Source organism: Linepithema humile, chromosome 5, assembly GCF_040581485.1.
Source record: "Linepithema humile isolate Giens D197 chromosome 5, Lhum_UNIL_v1.0, whole genome shotgun sequence".
NCBI classification, from domain to species: domain Eukaryota; kingdom Metazoa; phylum Arthropoda; class Insecta; order Hymenoptera; family Formicidae; genus Linepithema; species Linepithema humile.
This window is the reverse complement of record NC_090132.1, coordinates 7,222,193-7,239,148: the sequence shown is the minus strand read 5'-3', so window position 1 is coordinate 7,239,148 and position 16,956 is coordinate 7,222,193. Positions and strand designations below refer to the sequence as shown.

Sequence of the window (16,956 nt, the reverse complement as noted above, 5' to 3'; positions counted from 1 at the left end):
AAGAGACAAACTTATGTATTATCTAAATGATATCATATTCGAATTTTATTACAAAAAAATGTACAGGTGATAATAATCAAGTAATAAATATATAGTTTTCTCCTCAATGGTATTTTATAAATTTCCTGCCTGTCATTTAAATTAAGTGATACGACAACCACCACATTAGAAGGGGTTGTATACCAGCTAAGAAGAGGATAAAGTAAAGCCGTCTTTTATTACCAGAGGCTGTGTACGAACTATTGCTGATGACTCTTAATTTTAACGATCGCATCAGAAAGACAGCTAGAGAGATACTAAAGTACAATAGCATCACATAGTAACCGTATTTTCGAAATAGCAATGATATCAACAGGGCCGCGTTAATACCGACATACTTATAACCGCAATACGCCAACAAATCTAACGTTGTTAGACTCGTTTGAAGATTCATTACGTACAAACTCACAGTATGGACAAGCAATTCAATCACACCCCAGGCGAGAGCGGAACTGGCCAGAATACCCAGCTGCTCATGTGTGAAACGTTCATGCATGCCTAAAACTAATCCCGCCGTAGCGACGTACGTGAAAAACGCCATTGTAGGTATATACATGTCTGGTGCATTTTTTTCATATCGTGGTTGCAACGGTACATCTTGTTCGTATTTCACAGACCAGTCCTAGAATTGTTATTGTGTTGTATTTGTTTGACGCATATTTTTTATGGAATCAATAGAATAAAACTTGTACATAACTCACCTTATGAGTAAACGGGAAGAACAACAGCATTAACTTTCCAAAAACATAATCTGTGTTTACAGCAAAGTAATATTTCAATGCTGTAACTGGCACATATTTTTCTAAATGCTGTTTTCCAGTACCAACCAATGCATTCCCATATTGGACCGCCATGTTTGTTACAACTGGTTGGCTTAATAATTGTGTCGCAAATTGTGAACTTGCGACAAATTCTCCTCCTTGATTGTCAGGAGCCGGATAACTGGGTACCTGCTGATTAAATCCATATGGTGGTGGTGCCTGTCCAGAAATGTTAAAACCATATTCCGGCATTGCATCATGATTCATCGGTGCCTAAAATTATATAATCAACTTGTTAATATAAGTTCTGTGAAAAATAAAAGTGCACAAGCAGAAATATTGATTCAGTATATCTTTAAATAGTAATTTTATTTGAGTTAGCTTATTCCACGAATAATTTATAAAAATAATGCAGTGATAATTTTAGATAAATTTTATAAAATTCACCTGTTGATTATATACAGGCATATATGGATTTTGTGGCATTGGAGGATTTTGTGGCATTGGTGGCATTGGTGCCGATAAACCAGCTGATGGATCCAGTAATCTTTTTCCTGTCAACAAACAACAACCTTTCTTCAGCAATCTATTTATCTTTTATTCAATATAATAATAAATAAAAATTATAATAAACTGTAATTATATATTATTAACATTATGAGAAAGTGATGAAGAACATAATTCATATAACAGTTTCATTTTTATATATTTCATAATGAGGTTTCTGCAGCAAGATAGCAATAGCAATGTATAGATGAGTAGAACAAGAATAAATATTCTTAGTATCGTAAATGTACCAATAAAAAAATATTTTTTATATAAAATATAGAGCTAAACATAAGTTTACATCTGCCATTCATAGGTTACCCTTACCTCGGCGTGCGTTCGAGTGATTGTAATTCATTTTTCAATGATTTACGTTACACTACGTTTCGGATACACCTTCAATCACTTAATAAGATAAGATCAAAGTTCGCTCACACAGGCTCCAATTATTTATAAAAGATGATAGTCAAAAACAACTTCTACTACACGTCGCCATATTTCGCTTTTTGTGGCAACCATAAATTTTTGTATACCTAGAGGAGGATACTGCTGCGGTATAATTCTTAACGATTGTGGCGTCACCTCTGTAAATTTGTCATGCAAGCTTAAGTAAATTCGTACACGCATGTCATTGATGTTTAACATTTCCGGTTTAAATTTTTTTTCTGTGCATTTAGCTTTAGATTGTTTAACTAATTTTTTAATCCATCTTTAATCTTACCTTTTTAATACTTCTTGATCGATGAGCTATTTGAATAGGATCTGAACTTTTTGATCAACTAATTCTAGGTAATTATAAAACAAGATAAAGGATATTTTGTTTATTTACAGTAGTCATAAGTCAGATATTTTTCATTTAATAGATTGTCGTATAGAGACCATTTTCTGATTTACTTTATGTGGGACAGATTTATTCAGAAATTAGCAAACTTTGTTGGTTAACACAAATTTATATTTTGATGTTAAAAGCTGCTATTATATACATAATATTACTATTCTTAATTAAAAACAACAAAGAATATTTGTTAAGTAGTAAACATCTATCTTTAGCTATTTATTAACTTTAATGAGTCTCTGACATTGAAAAAAATGTAAGTATTACAATGAAAACTTTTTTACAATAAAAGAAGAAACCAGTTTGGAAGTATGAAAAAATGCTCTACTGCAGAGGACAAAACATTATCAAAATATTATTTTTAAAGATAAAAAATAGTTTATACATATAACAATCTTAATTAAAATCATGACATTTATACATTTTCTGTACTTATGCTTTTTTCAATGTCAAAGTTTCAAATAAATAGGAGTATATTCGAAGCTATCTACTTTCACATTCATTTCATGTAACACAAACGTCCATTTCAATTATAATGCATATTATAATTTTAATATTGTATTATTAATGTAGGGAATATATGTCACTACTAGAAATTCTGCATATTTTCAATGATACATTTTTATGATTTGATGATAGTTCAATGAATTATTTCCATTATTTTCAATAAAAATAATACTCATTAAGCAGTCTTTAAAGAGTTATTATTATTTAATTAAATAACGTATATCAGAACTTAATTATATCAATAATCACCATAATATTACACTTATCACAATAATTGCAAAACACAAAAAGTTTCAAAAAAGTTTACTTGCTAATACTTAAAGCTGTCCTTGAACCAAAAATGTTACTTGAACAAAAAAGTATTCAAAATTATATAATAAATAAAAGACGTTTTATATTTAAAAAAATCCTCATCACATAGTAAAAATAATTAGAATAATCAGTCTTAATAGAGAACTTTCGTTTTTTTTCATACATATGTGATACTATCGTTTCACTGCCATTTAATACGCAACACAAATATATAAATAATCTATATAAAATAAACTACCGAATATGGTGAATTATGGTTTGTGCAACTAAATATTATAATGTTATGTCTGTTGTTTAAAGATAAACGTCAAGAACAGATGCATAGCAGATGCGATGGATGATAATGAAGTTGTTGAAGCAATTGTTTTAAAAACCGGAAGCAGAATCCAATACATGGTCATCTATGATTGGACTTATTGCCACTGTGACCGAATTATCGTAGTAACCACTCGATATTAATCGTACTGACGTTACATCATACGCTACGAGCTCCTTTACATCTGAAAGAAGAAAATTTGCTTCTTAATTAATGGTAAGATATTTAATTATAAGCATTGTATGCTTAATTATACACAACACTCAAGAAGTGTATAGATTGCAAAACAGTATGAATACATGGAATTAGTATCGTTCTATTTCAGTTGCTTTCAATTGTAATTTGTTCTACGTATGAAACGTTCGTTACCTGGTTTGGAATCAATACCGCAAATGGAGTCAATTACGTCGAGTTTTGTGGTGTCGAGGCCGCGACTACCACCGATCTGCACTTGGTCCCGCGGACTCTTCGTTTCGCACTAAAAATGAAGGTTCGTTGAAGATATTAATTTCATCAGCTATCTCACAAAGAGTCAAACAAGAACGGATAACTTCACTTTGAGTTCTGCCCACAGCTTTGTCTTCGAATACTATTTTCAACATTTTAAATGTTTCAATAGAATATTTTCTTTATTTTACACAGAATTCACACAAATTTGTTGCTCGCGAACAATTTTTATTTAAAAAAAAAGTCACCAGACACATGCCAAACACATGCTCGCAAAAAATGAATAACAACAATGATTTAATTTATTAATAATGAATTAATAATTAAGCGAGACTGAACGATAAGCATTTGCCTCCAAGTTAATACATTGACTGGCTATTTTTAGAATTGGAGAACTTTTCGGATAGACCTTGTGCATACCTTGCGCAAAGTGCCGGTTTCGGTTGTGTGAGCGACGCCGTGCGAGCTGCTACCGCCAACTCCGAGCGCGACTACTTGCACAGCACCAGGATACACTGCCATGAAGGTACAATTGATTCGCCTACCGTAATTGCGAAGAGTGAATGGATCCGTTGTGCTGACCGACAGGACGTTGCAGGCTGAAAGACGTAAAATTGCTTAAATTTGTTTCGAGGTAAGCTTTATTTATGAATTAATGAGCGTAATGTTTTCACATATGCCAAATTGACAACCTTTTCGTGGGATATAATATCCTTAAAAAAGGCTAGAAAGATTTATAAAATCATTTTTTTATATTTGTCCTGAGACATTCTGATTCATGCGACTCTCTGCATCGTGCTACTGTTAGATTAAACGGTCTGTGATCAGAGATTGATCTACAACTGGTTCTAATATTCGGGCGTCGGTATTCAATTAGAACGGCGTAAAGCCTGTGCGACAAGTAATTAAATTATAGGACCAAAATGCTGATGTGGCCGCGAATTTGCAATGTTAATGCAATAATGTGGGCATCTCACGTAGAGCGACCAGATAGCATCGATTTTCTAACGGCTGACTTCGAATGGTGCGTTGGGCTTTTATCAATCGCCAAATAAATAGATCACGTCATTCAACGTAGAATTCAATATTCCATTTTCTCAAGAAATAGTTTAACATTTATACTATTGAAAATAGCGTATATTTTAATTTTAATTAAACATCTAATAAAACGTGTAGCAGAGTCGAGATTGATTTCATTAATTTCTTTGGGAAGATATTTTGATTTCTTTTTTTACGTTTTTTTACACTTGGAATACAGCTGAAAGTTACATTTGAGATAACTTTCTAGCAATCGGGAAATGTGAAGTTAAACTCAGTTAAAGAAAGAAAAATCCAAGAGTTAAAGATAATATTTTTGCAGAATTCATGTTAGTTATAATCAAGCCGTACTTACGTCTTGGATTCTTTGGATATTTCGCGGATACGACGAAACCTTTTCCAGTCGCAGGTATCCTATACTGGAGAAGTGCAGCATTTTGCGAAGTTTTAAAAGTTTTTTTGTACCATCTGTTTTTACCGCAGAACTCGTTCACCCTTTCTTTTATCGGTAACGGATGGTCGCTCTCGCTCGGAAATACTTCACCATTCAATTCCCAGCCGTCGATTATCTGCCAAATGAGAATCAATTAAAGATTTATGCTCTTGCAGCGTGAAATTGTTCTTTAAATAGAAGCGCATTCTTCGGACTACAAAGTTTATACAATATCTATGAGTAAATTTATTTTGTTTAGTTGTGAAAAAATTTGTAAATATTATAGAATTTAAATACTACAAATTTATGTGCAATTAAGTATTTAAAAAAAGATGATTACAGACTTTGAGAGCAGGTAGTATTTATCAAAATATAAGGAAAGAATTCTTAATGAACATAAATCCCAAAATAAATCTTTTCAATCTTCTTACAGATGTTCCCGTTTAACAAGATAGAAAGTCAGTGCAATATATTGAACATGAAGATCCATGTACATCATTTATATGTGTTTACGTATCTAGCAACTCTCATTAGCTTGTAGTAAGAAAAGATCGATGGGAAAGCTCAACATTGAAACATTATCTTCAGAAGGATGAAGAAGTGAATGAATGACGCTTGATAGAATGATATATTGTCTTCGTCAAGCAGAGAAAATAAAAGAACGCAACTGTGAAAGAGACTACAACTTGCTACAGCTTGGCTTACAAGTTAATATAAATTGCTACAAATACGTGAACGTATACAAATGCATGAATCTTCATGTTTAATATATTGTACTATTACTTTTTACTCACAAAAAATTAAATCTATAGCATCTTGTAAAAACACATCGAATGAAATTTACTTCTCATGCTTATGTTCATTAGAAGTTTTTTCCTTATTTTGAGGAATATTATTTCCCTTCAAAATCTGTCGTCTTTTTTAAAATATTTTATATAATACAAAAAGTATATAAAGTATATAAATTATAAGAAAAATCTAATGAGAAATGAGACAGTATTTCTCGTGGGAAAAGTCGGAAAAACCTAATTATAGTTGCAACAAATGCAGAAAAACTACATCTGTAGTATTTTGTAGACACGTTGAGCAAAATTCACTTCTCATGTCATGTTAGAGATATTTGTTTTTCGTAACATTGATTGCTATAGATTCGCGGCACGTAGCAACACCGCTCTCGTTGGGATTATTCGAGTTTACCCTACAGGAGTTTTCCATTAATGGTGACGGGGAGAATGAGCAAGAGTCGAGGGGAAACTTTGCATTTCGATTTGCACGAAAATTTATACACGCGTAATTCGTTTACGGCGTCGCTAATGTGATTTCTTTGAAAGCTTTCGAAGTTTCGCTTATTGTCGCTTAATGAGCACAAACAAATGACAAATTCCTAATAGAGACATTTGCCTTGCGGATCCCTTTTCATTCCAATTCTCAAGAGAGAAGATTCAAGGTTGAAGAAGACCTTTGTCCTTTGACCTTAGAGAACATTCTGTGACTTTCGCAATTAATTGACTTCTGCGTATTGTGTTATCTAATTAGTGACTCTCATTTTAATTATATCATATTTCTTTTGATTAATTTTTTATGAACTTTTTTCAAATATAACAATTTGTTTAATTAATAAAATTGCACATTGTTGTTATATATTTTTAAAATTATTTTAATTACTATAAGCAAAATACTTTTTTTAATTTGTGATGCAAATGACAAAAAAATATTTAAAAGTTTCAAAATTGATATTTAATAATAACTGACGTATTACATACCGCCAAAAGTCCACGATGCTCGCAGGGAACGTCGAAACTGTGGAAATATATTTCCACTGTGCGATCGGGATCAGTTAAAAAATATATACCACAAACGACGTCACTGTCAGACTGCGATATGTAAGAAAGAGGTCCAGTTTCTGATGTGACAAACGTACACTCTATAACAGGATGTCAATAATGATTCCTTTTTAAATATAAATACACAAACATTTTACAATGATTTATATTATAATACGAAATCACATTCTGAATTAAAATTCTAAGTTTGTTATAGTTGAAAAATTCATACACAAATTTAATCTTTATATATAATTTTGTCTTGTAATTTAGTTAATTGAATTACAAAGAATTTTTTCTTTACTTTTGTATATCTCAATGCAATTTATTTTCAAATTTATTGCTGGTTTTATAAAACGTAATAAAGCGCCGCTGAAAAATGCAAAATGTAAATTAAATCAAATTCTAATTTTCACTGGATTACATCAAGTTTTAATTGCATTCTTTATAAAAACGGGATTTGGAATGATACGATTACTGAGTAATGCACAATATGTGGAAAATATACTAGTTCGATCATTGTTCCGGAAACTGCGCTGTCCATCCATTAACGCGGTCCATAATTTGTGTAACGCAATTACCGTATCAAACGCCTCAATTACGAAGCTTACAAGCGTACGATACGTTTCCGCAACACCAAACGCTTGGCCCACATGCAGAACTACTTTTACGCATTTTACGGCGCGGATTATAGCATAAATATGGTTCGTTTAAAGAGAAATTGTGCAAAATTTATAGTGCAGTGTTCCGGATTGGCTAAAAAGTATTTTTTAAATCAAAATGCAAAATCGGTTTTTCTTTAATGTAAATAAATAAAGCGCAAACTATTGCAGAAAAATCCGTTCATAAATAGAATAAATTATTGTTTAATCTCAGTTTAGCCTTCAAAAATATATTAAAATATTTTCATAGAGGGTCTTATAATTAATCTCGTTAGATGCATATTATTATAAACTACGAAAAATAATGAGGGACAAAACAAAGAAACGCAAAATTACTTTTAGTTAGTTTTTTTAAACGCGTATATTATTTTAAAGCAATTATCAGAAGAATAAGCGCGATTTCGAAGAAACGTGAGCTACTGTAATGGATACAATCTTTCCGCTCAGATTATCCCGTCTGCAAACATATTACCACTAGTTTCAATTAAACGAGCGACCGCTGCGGCGTTCATTAGCAACATTAGCTCACCGCGATAAAAATAAAAGTATCGATTATATATCCGTTTAAATACAAAAATAAATGTTTATATAATTAAAAATAAAACGCTTGTTTTATAAAACAAGCAATACATTTTCATTTAATTTAATGGCATAAAATAGAGTTATTTTTCTATAAATTCTCATGACGCATTATTCTTATACAATAAATTAATAAAGCAATTTAGATAATTGGTCAATTAAGATATTAAGTTTCTGTATTGCATATATACATATTACAATTAGCATGTCATATGTTAGATTATATACATTTATTATTCACTTGCCTGTAATGGGTCGATAATGTTCACGAGGTATCTCGAAGGAAGCCTTCCCTCCCATTTCGAAAGCCAAGATATTAGCAACAGCTTCATTTGATATCTGAAAAAAAAACATACGCTACATTAAATATATTAATATACGCTACAGAAAATTTTATATATTTTAAGTTAATTAAAATGAAATTCATTTTTAAGCACGATAATACAAAATCGTTTGTTTTGTCATTTCTGTACGTTTTTACATCGATTTTAACTTGTACACACAATATAATCTTGCTCTAATTTAAAATATCTCTCAGAATGTCTATAAATAACCTTAACTTCCTTCTAGTATAAAGCAATTTCGGTTTCATTAAACACATTTTATCGTAATCGATTGCTTATTGCAAATTGAAAATGAAAGACTTATTATGTATTGCACGCAAGCTTGGTATTTCCCCTTCGGCAAGTTTCAATACACCAACGTAACGATCGAAGTTTGTAAAGTTCAATCTATATGCGCTTTTATTTCATATTTCTCATTCCTTCTCTTGCGCGAAGCACGCAAACAAATTTAATGGCATAATTTATATGCTTTCATATTATTTCCCTATGCAATTGACCACATGTTTTTATTATCTACGACAAAGTCTCACAACGAGAATGTCTCTGAATGGCTAAATACATCGTTTCGATACTTTCGCGACTGAATTAGTCGAAATGCGTCATTATTGCTAACATATTGAGCGTGACATGATAGTGCATTACGCACGCAATATTTGTGATAAAGGGCAAATAAATTTCTGTTCGGTTAATTGCACAAGTCATATGTCATCTCGTATGGCGCTCGTTGTTCTGCCTCGTTCGTACAAGTGCGTTCATCATTTTACGCTGGGGCAAAAATTGCGCAAATTGCACTCCCTACTGTGCGAAACGCTCTTACGCTGTCGCGAGTGTGCGAATAATATCCGTTATTCAATTAACATTATTTCTCGACTGTCACGGGGATGTGGAGCCGCTGGGAAAAACGCATTCCCGGTTCTCACCTGCCAGATAAATCTGTCTCGAAAATAATTGGCAAAGTAGCGCGCTTAAATGATGATCTTTTTGCGAAATCGCACACGAGTGCGTTCGCCCGGCATTGCAAGCAGAAAATAATTATCGCGCACTGCTAATACAACACGCGAGATTTCTAGAGCGCGACATGTAAAACACTTCAGCATTTTCGTTCATCTTTTCTAAACTTTTGGACACGTAAAAATTGAGTTACAATCAAACGGAATATTACTTTTATTTATATAATATAGATTATCGCAATTTTTAATATTGAACAATAAAATCATGCAAATTAAAAAATTTCTGTGCTTCTGTTTTTTTTTATAAAAGTCATAATAAAAATCGATATCTATCTTACTGTAAAATATTGCTGAACTAATTTAGCTTTTCTCTTTGACGTAGTCACTTAATACTGCTTATTTATCTCTATCCCTTTGTAAAAAAGATGAAAAGAAGGGTGATGCAAATCTGACTAGTTTGGCTTGTTTAGAAGCAGAAAACTAAAACTCATTAAAAGTTGGCAAATGACGTCACCTGTAGTACAAGTCAAAAGTTTTTAAACCTTTTTTGGTTCGATGAAACTCCCTTTTTGTGTTTTACTTTAATTTCTAGCTGACATCATTTATTTATATTGCATCTATTTTTAACTTAATTGAATTTTTAAATTGCGCATATTTTTATAATAATCATGTGCTTTCTCTTCAAGCAATATTATTTTTTCTATTAGCATGATAAGACTTTGAAAAATTTGGAAAACGAATTCTTTAAAATCTTATTATGTTAATAGAAAAAATAATGATGCAAGAGTAAAGCATTCTTTAGAAATATGATAGAAACAGATAAAAAAGCCTTGCTGCGTCTTCACAATGAAATAATGACATAAAATTATGAAATTTTCATATTGAATAACTTCTTACATTTTATATATTTTACGAAAAGAATATTTTAAATTTAATTTAAGATTCTACATATATAAATCTGTCTAATTTATTAAAAATTTTTTTTGAAACTGTCACTAAAAATAGCATTAATTGTCGATCAAATTACAACGTAAAAATACAGCAAGAAAAAATTAATTAAGCAATTAATTTTCTTAGTAGAGAGGTTTTTTCGCTGGTTGTGGAAGAAAGCTACTGCAATTTTACTGTATAGCCGCCCGCGCTGTAATTTTATTTTTTTTTATTGAATTTATTACGATAAGAAAAATTCTTAGATGAAACCTGGCTGCAATTGAAAAGAATTGCAAAGAATATTCTATTATTTTAATAAATATGTAAATATTAATAAGCAAGTTAATATTAAATGGTATTTTAAGAAAATATTAACTATAAAAGTACAAACTTTATACTTGTTTAAAATAAAAATATCAAATATTTATTTAAATCTAAAAGAAATCACTTTTTGAGAATAAAATAAGTTAGAACAATAGAATATCTTTAACATTAATGAGTTTCTCTAAATAACTGTAATCTTTGGTTAAATATAATACCGCAATATTTTATTCAGTGGCATAATCAATACAAGCATTACTTCTTAATAACTTCTTATGATATTTATTACAGAACTCCTTTTATGATATTAAAAAGGAATAATTATCATGTAGCTCAAAAATAATTGCGAGGAGAAATCTCTGTTTAAATTATATATTCTTTCGTATATGTTTTATGAAATATCCTAAAAAGTAAGATTCAAACTATAAAGTTTCTTTTATTAAAAATATTAATATTCTTTTCTGATTTTACTCTAAAAATGTATATTCAAATACACTTACCTGTTGCTGACGGTGATCATTGGCAACCGCTGCTCTCGCAACGCGAAACATCGCGCTGGCGATGACGATCAAGAAGATCGACGTTGAAATCAACTTGGAGAACATTTCACGACGAGAAAAATATAAGAAAGAGACGGTGAAAGCAGCGCGAAAATAGCGAAAAGAATGGAAACTTTTTTTATAGATATGGATCGGTTTTCTTGTCCTTCGTTCCTTTCGTCCTTCGTTCCTTCGATCAAGAGAGATCGGAGTGGTGCGCAAGATCGTGAAGCACTGTGCGAGCTCAGGCCAAGCGCGGCAGGTGTTCTGGTGGCGTCGCGACGCACGGCGTCCCTCTTATAGCCGCCTCCTCGCACAACCACCTCGCTTCGTCCTGGCTGCGCGCAACCCCGAACCTTATTGTTACGCGCTATATATACATATATATATATATATATATATATGTATGTATATATTACCGTACGATAAATGCGAAGGCGGGAGCGAAGCAGTGTGAGATTTGCCCAATTCAAAGGAACAGAAGACAAAAGAATTTTTATCTGCTTGTAAAGTGGTTTTATTAGGCACATATAGCCTTTTTGAAAAGCGTCAGAAAATCCAATAATTATTAAATTACTTTTATGCCATGTATTTTCATCTTTCAAATTTAGTTCACAAAATTCCCTTTATTTATAATTATCAAACGAGCGCGCATATACCAGCTTCGACATTTATTTGAAAAATTTGAATATTCGAGAAAAAATTCGAGTAACGCTATATGTCCATTTTTGCTAATTTCAGGACACTATAAAAATCTCATTAACATAAAACAAAATTGTTAGAATGTACGAATATTTCTTCGGCATTTGCTTAAGCATCGACTTATTTATATAAGAATAGATTACGAACACGGGCCATAATAATCTGTAGATTCTCCTCCCCCTTTTTTTCAACAATAAAAATTCTGGCTTGTTGATCTTTTCATTCATTGTCAGTGTGCATTCAACGCGCGAGTATCAGAGACTGTTATTGACAGATTCTACCGCAACTGCGAAAAGCGCTATCGCGGCATTTTACGTCACCGGCGAATATTGCCACTGAACATCATATTGCTTTGGAAAGCAGATTGACATTTTAAATATTCTTCGACACTGGAGAGAAAATGTTTATGTGTGGTGATACTCGCCAAATATCCCGCGTATGTATGTGCCAGCATTTTACAATACACGTTTGCAACGCGGTTCTCTGATCGGCAGGAACAGGATGCGCGTGTCATTCTGTCAGTGAGATAGACGTTAAACGATCGCTCGATTAGCGCAACCTGCAGAAATTCACCGCAGGATATATATATAGGTATTGTACCGACATTATCTAATTCCGGCTTTAATCTTAAAACCGTAATCGAGATCGATGACGGTGCGGAGAAGTTGTCGGCACGATTTCTGTAAGCTTTACAAATGTTCTCCCGGAAACACCGAGTCGAAACACTTTATTGCGTTTTTTTTTTTAAATTTTGTTCGAGTTTGGCAAAACGCTTGTACACGAAATTCGATCGGATAGAAATTAGAACGAAAACGTTCGGCGAGGGTGCTTTATATCAATTATATAAATTTCCGCACTTTACTTTTGTAAGAAAAATATATTGCTGTTAGAAAATTACTTTTATATTACTTAGTCACGGAAATAAATACTGATACAAGGATCATTGACCGATAATCGCTCATTCATTATTGAGATCTGTCTGGACATATGGTAAAATACAGAAAAATTAAAATATAAAATAAACAATATTTTAATACAGATTTCAATCTTTTATGCACGGTAGAATGAAAGTATTTTGGATGTCAAAATCATTCCACTTGACGGTATCTATTTAGATGTAAATGGTGGACATTGTGTAAGCGGTTCTTCATGGAAGTTAAACACGAAGCATGACATATCTTGATGACTCGTGAATAAATAACCGAGACTTATTGCGATAAGTATGGTTACTTCTTAGAATCTACCAAACTGTGAACACACGCAATATCGCTCGAGTTATCGATTATGCTTTATGAGAAAATCTGTGCGGTGAAACGATATCGGTTATGTAGTGATCGATGCATTATTGCACGCGTCTGCATCCTTAAAAGAAATATTATTAAAAATTATTTTAAAAGAATAAAAAGTAAAAATAAAATTTAAAATACAGTCTAAATATTGTTATGCATTTATCTAGTCAACGATATAGTTTTCGTTGCTGAATATGGCTCGGCACTTACTGCGCACTTTCTGTGAGGAATTATGTATAAGCTTTATCATAACGACTTTCAAATTGCCTGAATTTGATAGCACGCTAACATGCTGAAATGCTATGTCAAAGCAGCTGTTCTTAAAGTTTCACCTTTATAATCAATCATACATTTTTCGATCAAATTCGCATTAGGTGATTCAAGGTGAAGGTCGACTCGAAATGTGGATATCATTTTCGACTTTTCCACTTCGGTACGCAAACAAGTTACAAGACCCATTCTAAATTGTTGTCAGACTCATGCTCGCATTATCTCGTGACAAGATAAAAATTGGACAATTTACTGGATAAATGCATATAGATATTTAGATTGTATTTGAAATTGCTTGTTTGTTCTCCGAAATAATAATCTTTCCTTCAGATGTGTGCGGACGAGGCTTTTGTGTGTGACAGTTTTGTATCCTCGGCGAGGATCGCACGTCACGGCGAAATAGAATGTGCGCGGACTCTCATGTTTACGATTAAACGGTGGTCACAAAGTGGAAATCGCTGCAAATAATACAGTCCATTCCGGGGTCTATCAATAATACGATTGTCGATTTGCAATTCTACCGCAGCTGATAAATCGACACGACGCGCAGGTACCGAAATCTAAAAAAATCGTAAATCACTTTCAGTTCTCTGGCGATCGCGTGATTGCCATTCATTAAAAATTCGCAATTATTAAATTAAAAAAAAAAATCGTATTTACTTTGAATATATATTAACACGTTGTTTATATATTAACACAAAATGCTATTAAAATATATCAATAAATGCAAAACAAATACATGCTACGTGTACGTGATTGCTAATAAAATTCTAGGACTTCATGAATAATTTATTCAGAAAATACTGCCAACGTAAAATTATACGTTTGTTTTGTCTTATAATTTATCGATAAGAGTAAAATGTGCCAATAAAATATACAATATGCGGTCGGGACATCTCTTCGAATCATTCGTACCTCCTCTGGGCGATGAATTAAGGATGCGGAGGCACGTATGCTGGATAATTTTGCTCTTCTTGCTCGGGAAATACCTGCTGACTCCTGTCGTGCCAGCCGTGGTGCTCCGATATGACCGGAGCATGATATAATCCGTAATTAATGCCGCTGGTGGCGATCTTCTTCAGACCCTGTATGCTGGATAATATAAGGGCCATCTTGGCGAGGATCAGGGCTTTGCCACCCAGCACTGCAAGGAATTGGAAACCCATCGGTATCAGGATCGTGCCCATCAGCAACAGACCCATCATCATATACGGCATCACATGATACTTGCGACGACGACGTTTGCGAGCTAAATGTCAATTCATTCTTTAAGTTAGTTCTAAAGATACTTTGTTGAATTCGTAATAATTATTAAATTTGAGAAAATTGATTTTAAACACATTTATTAATATATTTAATGACTACGTTAATTATTAAAAAGTAAGTTAACAAGATGGAAGATTAACAAACAAGCTGAAAGCAACAAGTTGAAGATAAACATTGCCCGTTCATGATTGTCAAACGAAATGCAACTTGCGTTGTGACTCACCTTGGACAACATTGTTATTCGGATCTGACTCAGACGCGTTAGGAGTTGCGTTAAATATGTGATCGACATTAACTTTGAAAGCGTGAGTCCGCAGAACATGCGTCAATCGATTCCAGACCATCGCCGACCAGCTAGCGTCATCTTCATCTCTATCGGAAGAATTTGTTTCTGCTGAGAATCATTTTGCACATGCTTCAACCGCAAGTAGGAATTTCATTTGAAGATAAATTTACTTGACATTTACAGCACAACGATACGTTAAATTGAACGTGGCAAATTATATCGCGCATTCGCCACGAAAACCACGTTTCACCGTGAAATTCCGGGAACAACACAACCTTGCACAATTCCGGAAATGCAGAAGCACACCGGAGGCATGTAATAAGCGTACTTTTTTGTCTCTCCGTATCCTTCCGAAAATAATTGAAAGTTTTTGGTTCACAGCTGAACACGTTGGATCGCGCTGCGCATTCTCTCGAAAAATTCGATGAATTCTAATATAACAAATTACAATCTGTGCTGTAAGAAGCTTTGATAAAATTCCAGCTTTTCCGATAATATTTCCTACATTTACGTATCTTCAGTATTAAGTCTTTATCAGATAGAATTTTAATTTCCTTTTACTTTTTTCCATCTCTGTCCTACTTCTTTATCTCTTCATCTGTTTTTACAATTTACTCATGTCATCAAATTTATTTTTTATCTTTTTTTTTTATTAGATAGTCGTAGATTACAGAATTCTAACTCACTTAGATTTTGTATCGTTTTCATCTTTAGGACGAACTCGAATCAGATCGACTCCATTGAACACAGGAATGACGTTTTCGTTGAGGAGGGTGTCCAAGGTATCAATGGCTCTTTGCTGAACGCAGTTCCTAAACGCCTCCAGTGAATCATCCTGACCGATACTGTTCTGGGATTCCAACGGACAATTCTTGAGCATGGATCGCAATCCGGAATACCATTTTGTTTTATCATCACAGCCAGCCCTTACGGCCGCAGTCAGTGCAAGGGCAAGGACGTGGAGAGCACGAGGGTGCATCTGCATTTAAGTACACGTGGACCTCTCAGAATTGGCGACATCAACGTGAGTTAGTGTTATGTTGCAATTAAATAAATTTCTCGTTTCTTTCTCTCTCTTTTCTTAGTGTCCTTCACTAAAAATCAACTTGCTTCCTTTAAACTGCAATTCTTTGAACAAATTTGAGCAAGTTTTTCTTTGGCAAAAATATAAAATTTGACTAAAGAATATTGTTATACTGTCTTTTTTTAAATTGGAATTTTTTCACTGATTGATATTTGATATTATTTTGATAAATGATCAACTTTAAGAATAAAATTAAATTTAGAAACAAACTTTTGGACAGACGTTTAAATTTCAATCAAGTTTATCAGATATTTAAAATTGATAATGTCTACAATATTCGCGCACGTGCTCCATTCCTGCGTCCTAATTTCTCGTTTATGCTCTATTAACAATTTCACTTCTATCACTGTTATATCTTTTACATATTTCCTTTCCACATACATACATACAGGATGCGACGGAAAACGTAATACATATTGATATGAGATGATTCTTATTGAAAAATAAATTAAAGTTTATTTTTTTTTTTTTTTTTTTTTCAAATTAAAGCCTTATAAAAAAAATTATTGCAAAATTTTGACTTATTTTTTAATAAGAAATTGTCCCATATTTATATCTATATAAAAAAAAATATATATATATATTTATTTCGAAATTTTGTGTAATATATATATATATAAATCGCGAAATTGTTATATTTTCAACGTGTGAAATTGAAGGAGTAATTGATTGAAAGC

The 16,956-nt window shown here is 32.5% G+C and overlaps 4 protein-coding genes across 5 annotated transcripts in view; 1 reads left to right on the top strand and 3 right to left on the bottom strand.

Moving 5' to 3' along the window:
* Positions 1-11: 11 nt before the first annotated feature.
* Positions 12-1,881, bottom strand: Yif1 (Yip1d-interacting factor 1). Its single transcript, XM_012375694.2, has 4 exons — positions 1,674-1,881; positions 1,248-1,354; positions 741-1,073; positions 12-661 (listed from the first exon to the last, which is right to left on the bottom strand). Exons 1-4 carry the CDS (start codon positions 1,702-1,704, stop codon positions 137-139), a joined length of 996 nt encoding a protein of 331 aa, XP_012231117.1. The 5' UTR covers positions 1,705-1,881; the 3' UTR covers positions 12-136.
* A 271-nt stretch (positions 1,882-2,152) lies between these two features.
* Positions 2,153-11,679, bottom strand: LOC105677257 (corticotropin-releasing factor-binding protein). The gene is made up of 7 exons (XM_012375740.2): positions 11,344-11,679; positions 8,544-8,637; positions 6,998-7,158; positions 5,157-5,370; positions 4,184-4,362; positions 3,686-3,794; positions 2,153-3,500 (listed from the first exon to the last, which is right to left on the bottom strand). The coding sequence occupies exons 1-7, from the start codon at positions 11,446-11,448 to the stop codon at positions 3,367-3,369; spliced, it is 996 nt and encodes a 331-aa protein (XP_012231163.1). The 5' UTR covers positions 11,449-11,679; the 3' UTR covers positions 2,153-3,366.
* A 2,732-nt stretch (positions 11,680-14,411) lies between these two features.
* Positions 14,412-16,956, bottom strand: part of LOC105677258 (DUF1676 domain-containing protein Osi23) — a 3,393-nt gene continuing 848 nt past the window's right edge. The window contains exons 2-4 of one of the 2 annotated variants that reach the window (XM_012375741.2): positions 15,882-16,174; positions 15,133-15,281; positions 14,412-14,892 (exon numbers count right to left, since the gene is read on the bottom strand). In XM_012375741.2, coding sequence (XP_012231164.1) covers positions 14,576-14,892; positions 15,133-15,281; positions 15,882-16,174 — 759 coding nt within the window. In that variant the 3' untranslated portion in view covers positions 14,412-14,575. Of the gene's footprint in view, positions 14,893-15,132; positions 15,282-15,881; positions 16,181-16,956 lie in introns of those variants that run through there. The other variant, XM_012375742.2, reaches the window with a different exon arrangement.
* The window catches only part of Agps (alkyldihydroxyacetonephosphate synthase), a 17,877-nt gene continuing 17,004 nt past the window's right edge, over positions 16,084-16,956 (top strand). Inside the window, exon 1 of the mRNA XM_012375739.2 lies at positions 16,084-16,219. The gene's annotated coding sequence lies outside the window, so the exon portion shown is untranslated. The remainder of the gene's footprint in view (positions 16,220-16,956) is intronic.

Coding starts and splice junctions, on each gene's coding strand:
- Yif1 (XM_012375694.2), bottom strand. CDS start 1,704: ATGAATTACAATCACTCGAACGCACGCCGAG. Junction 1,074..1,247: donor TGCCTGTATATAATCAACAG/GTGAATTTTATA, acceptor ATATAATTTTAG/GCACCGATGAATCATGATGC. Junction 662..740: donor TCTTCCCGTTTACTCATAAG/GTGAGTTATGTA, acceptor TAACAATTCTAG/GACTGGTCTGTGAAATACGA.
- LOC105677257 (XM_012375740.2), bottom strand. CDS start 11,448: ATGTTCTCCAAGTTGATTTCAACGTCGATCTTCTTGATCGTCATCGCC. Junction 8,638..11,343: donor ATGATCACCGTCAGCAACAG/GTAAGTGTATTT, acceptor TTTTTTTTTCAG/ATATCAAATGAAGCTGTTGC. Junction 3,501..3,685: donor CGGTATTGATTCCAAACCAG/GTAACGAACGTT, acceptor TTCTTCTTTCAG/ATGTAAAGGAGCTCGTAGCG.